This window comes from Myotis davidii, unplaced genomic scaffold, assembly GCF_000327345.1.
Source record: "Myotis davidii unplaced genomic scaffold, ASM32734v1 scaffold13, whole genome shotgun sequence".
In the NCBI taxonomy this organism is placed as follows: domain Eukaryota; kingdom Metazoa; phylum Chordata; class Mammalia; order Chiroptera; family Vespertilionidae; genus Myotis; species Myotis davidii.
This window is the reverse complement of record NW_006286243.1, coordinates 2,560,453-2,564,818: the sequence shown is the minus strand read 5'-3', so window position 1 is coordinate 2,564,818 and position 4,366 is coordinate 2,560,453. Positions and strand designations below refer to the sequence as shown.

Sequence of the window (4,366 nt, the reverse complement as noted above, 5' to 3'; positions counted from 1 at the left end):
ATGCCCCCTACTGGGGATTGAACTTGCAACCAGGGCACATGCCCTTGACCAGAATCGAACTGGGGACCTTTCAGTCTGCAGGCCGATGCTCTATCCACTTGAGTCAAACCAGCTAGAGCTGAGATTGTGGGTTTTTTAAAATATATTTTTATTGATTTTAGAGAGATAGAAACATTGATGAGAAAAAAACATCAATTGGCTGCCTCCTACACGCCCCCTTCTGGGGATCAAGCCTGCAACACAAGCAAATGACCTGACTGGATATTGAACTGTGACCTCCTGGTTCATAGATAGGCCTCAACCACTATGCCGTGCTGGCTGGGTTGGAAATTTTTATTTTATAAACATGATTACTTATTTGCTGTGTTCTACACTGAGTGGCCAGATTATTATGACCTCCCCATCAGTACTTCATTGACACTTCCAAAAATACTGAATATTGAAAACTTCCTAAACAAATACTCTCGAGGTTTTATTATTATTATTATTATTTGCATAACTAATTCACTTCATTGTACTGATGGGGTGGTCATAATAATATGGCCACTCAGTGTATAATATTAATGAAAAATACTACAAATTACTACAAATATCTATTGAGGGATATTATCATATTTATTTTTATTAACATATATATCTTTTATGTATGTATTTGTTAGCCTGAGAAGAATTTTGAATTACAAAGTCAGCTCTAGGTCTGGTCAGTGCTCACCATTTTTTTTAAAATGTATAACAAATAGCCTGGCCAGTGTTACTCAGTGCTTTAGCTTCAACCATGAACTAGGAGGTCATGGTTCAATTCCTTGTCAGGGTACATGCTCAGGTTGTGGGCTCGATCCCCAGTAGGGGGCATGCAGGAAGCCAATCAATGATTCTCTCTCATCATTGATGTTTCTATCTGCCTCTCCCTTCCTCTCTGAAATCAATAAAAATATCTTTTTTAGCCCTAGCTGGTTTAGTTCAGTGGATAGAGCTTTGGCCTGCGGACCAAAGGGTCCTGAGTTTGATTCCAGTCAAGGGCACATAACTTGGTTGCAGGTTCTTCCCCAGCCTGGACCCTGGTCAGGGCTCATGCAGGAAGCAACCAATCAATGTGTTTCTCTTACATCAATGTTTCTCTCTGTCTTTCCCTCACTTTTCCACTCTCCTTAAAAATCAATGGAAAAATATCCTCAGGTGAAAATTAACAACAAAAAAATCTTTTTTAAAATTTGTAACAAATAAACCTCCTATATTCCAAAAGCACATCAACTTAATCTAGGAAATATGTGCTATTTTGTATAACCCATAGCTCTCTTCTGATATGTTTTCCCAAATAGTTTTTAAACTTCCATTAAATTCTCCTTACTATACACTACCACACAGTGAGTCCCCAAGAAATACTGATTTATAGCAGTGTGTTAAGTGCCCATGGAATCCTACTTCTTTACAATAGAGGGTGGTGTAGTACAGAGTAAATAGTTCTGTAATCAGACAGACCTGAGCATAAGTCAAAATGCTGCTACCACTGAGAGACACAGAATAAGTTATTGATCATGCCAAGCCTCCATTTCCTCATTTGTAAAACAAGAAGAAAAATAATACCTACTTGTAAGGTTATTTTCAAGATTAATGAGATAATACATGTAAAGCACTTAATAAATGCTTCTTACATGTCATCTGTTATTGTCTACTTGAGGCCCATTGCATGAATTCTTACATGTCTGTTATTGTCTACTCAGCCTGGCCTGCGGGATCAAGCCGAAACTGGCTCTCCAACATCCCCTGAGGGGTCCTAGATTGTGAGAGGGCACAGGCCAAGCTGAGGGACCACCAGTGCACACAGTGGAGGCCGGAGAGGGATGCAGGAGGTTGGCCAGCTGCGGAGGGACCGTGGGAGAGCTCTAGGGCATGTCCGGCCCATCTCCTTCAGTCCTGATCGGCCGGACCCCAGCAGCAAGTTAACCTACCAGTCAGAGCATCTGCCTCCTGTTGGTCAGTGCACGTCATAGCAAGCAGTTGAGTGGCCTTAGCATATCATTAGCATATTATGCTTTGATTGGTTGAATGGTCGATCAGACAACCAGACACTTAGCATATTAGGCTTTTATTATATAGGATTACTCCCAATTCAACCGTGAATATATAAAACCATTAACTATGCATACATAAAATTGCTGAAGTCACATCTCCCCTTCAATAAATTATGATACTATATAGCTCCTTTTGTTCTCTTTTAGGTTTGGAGTACCTTGTAGCAGGACATGAGGATGTAAGAACAGGCAAACTAATTGTGAATATGAAAAGTTTTGTCCAGCGCTGGAAACCATCTCTTGGAAGAAAAGTCATGGATATTTTAAAAAGAGAGTGCAAGTAGCAATAAAGGTGTATGGCACATAATGGCACTTCTCTAAGGATAAAACACAAGCTTAATGGAAAGGAGAACTCAATAATGAAACTGGAATATTTTTAAGTGCCAAAATGTATAGAAATGTTCCAATGCATGGGCCTTGTCTATTTATTTTGGGTCCATGTTTAAACACACTTTGTTTCATAAAGAGAAATGAAAAAAAAAATCTATGCTGATACCTGTTTTCTATAGAATTGATTCTAAAATTCATAGCTATTAAGAATATTTTAATAGCAGTATGATATTTAACAATAATCCATTAAGAGCAATACATATAACAAGGTCTTCTCCCAGCTTCAGATATGTTACTTACATTTGTGCTACTTAAAGTAATAAGATTTTAAGGAATCCCAACCCTTCTATCAGAAAAGATGTCTCTTAAAAAGAGCCTTCTCTTGTGTGATGAGTGTGAACTTTGGCCTGTGGCATGTTAAGAGGAACCTCTCCACATTTATATAGTATTTCTCTGTATAAAGCACTTTACTACCTATCACTTGTGTTGTGTGAGTTGGGAGACGCTGTTGACAGCAAAAAAAGAAAAGGGTGTGTGTAAGAAAGCCTACTGAAACAGAAGCACTGCCACTAAATGTGGACAAACATGACCAGATAAAGGAAGTTGTACTTTTTTACTCTGAATACTTGGAGAAAATATGTGAAGATGCAACCTTAAAGGCGAATATGTTTGCATGAAGTCTCAGCTTCAGGCTAGAGATTAGATTCCGGAGATATCAGCCATGATGAAACATTTTTTATAAACAAAAAGAGACTTTAAAATAAGAGAAAGAAATCATAAGTATAAAAATATGCTTATGTTTGGAGTACCTTGCTGGAAATGGACTTTAAATTTTAAAGAGCTCATTTATTTGCAATGCACTGTATACACTTCAAAAATTCTTGTAGACACAGAATTTGTTTTATTTTTGTGTTTTAGTATTTAAACATAAATATTGAAACAGTTTCCTCCTTTTCTTTATTAACAGTATATGGTCATTTGTACTTACTCATTTTTTTGACACAATATATGTGATAGTTCACAAAATTACAGCTTTTCATTATTATTCATCTTCTGTACCCATGTATAATCACTCTACATATAGTTTCTTCTGTATTTGAATATACGAAACATGAACCACAGTACCATAACATTAATTTCACATACAGAACATATATTTTTCCTGAGGTCCTGTGGACTTGCAAAATATATATGTATATATATTGCTTTGTTAATTTTTAATATGTAATAAAGAAATATTATCTCCTGATTTTTGTCTCATTTTCTGATCAACTCTGAATGATGCTAAAGATTGCCTTCTCTAATGAGAGAACTCAAATCTAATCCCTTAAATTAAGAAAATCAAACCAGGGCCTAGTGTTTCTACCCTGTTATTATGGAATTTGGGGATGGAGTGGATGTTAATTCAGATGAGTTTAGCTTCAGTAGTACTTAGACATAAATTTTTTATCAGATGCATTGTTAACTAATTCTAAAAGTAATAAAAGTTCATTGTTGAAAATACAGAAAACTATAATGAGGAAAAATACCTATATTTCAACTATCCTGTGATAACAGCTGTTGGCCTTTAGTTTCTATACTACTAGATTGTTTTTATGCATACTAGTATACATACCTTTTATAGAATTGTAATTATACTATACATTTTCTAATGATATCTACATTTATCACCTATAGCATGTCTCAGCTGCTTTCCTACTCCTATCTTATGTTCCACTAGATAGGTGGAACACTATCTAGTATGATATCATTTACTTATAAAATACGCTGGTAAGTAATTCATACCAAGAAAAATATCTTAAATACATCAAATATAAAACTTGCTTAAGTTTCAAAATTGCCAAGCTGCCTTCTTTTTCATTTCACTTTATTTAAAATAACTATTAACCATTTTAAAAAACACAACTGTCCTTTATTTAAGAGAATAGAAATATGTCTATATTCTTGAGTGAAAAAATTTGCAG

At 35.6% G+C, this 4,366-nt stretch overlaps 1 protein-coding gene across 5 annotated transcripts in view; it reads left to right on the top strand.

Annotated features, from left to right (window-relative positions):
- NTN4 (netrin 4) overlaps positions 1-3,651 on the top strand; it is a 117,660-nt gene extending 114,009 nt beyond the window's left edge. For all 5 annotated transcript variants that reach the window (XM_006757617.2, XM_015559986.1, XM_015559987.1 and 2 more), the window contains one exon: positions 2,220-3,651. In XM_006757617.2, coding sequence (XP_006757680.1) covers positions 2,220-2,356 — 137 coding nt within the window. In that variant the 3' untranslated portion in view covers positions 2,357-3,651. The remainder of the gene's footprint in view (positions 1-2,219) is intronic.
- Positions 3,652-4,366: the final 715 nt, after the last annotated feature.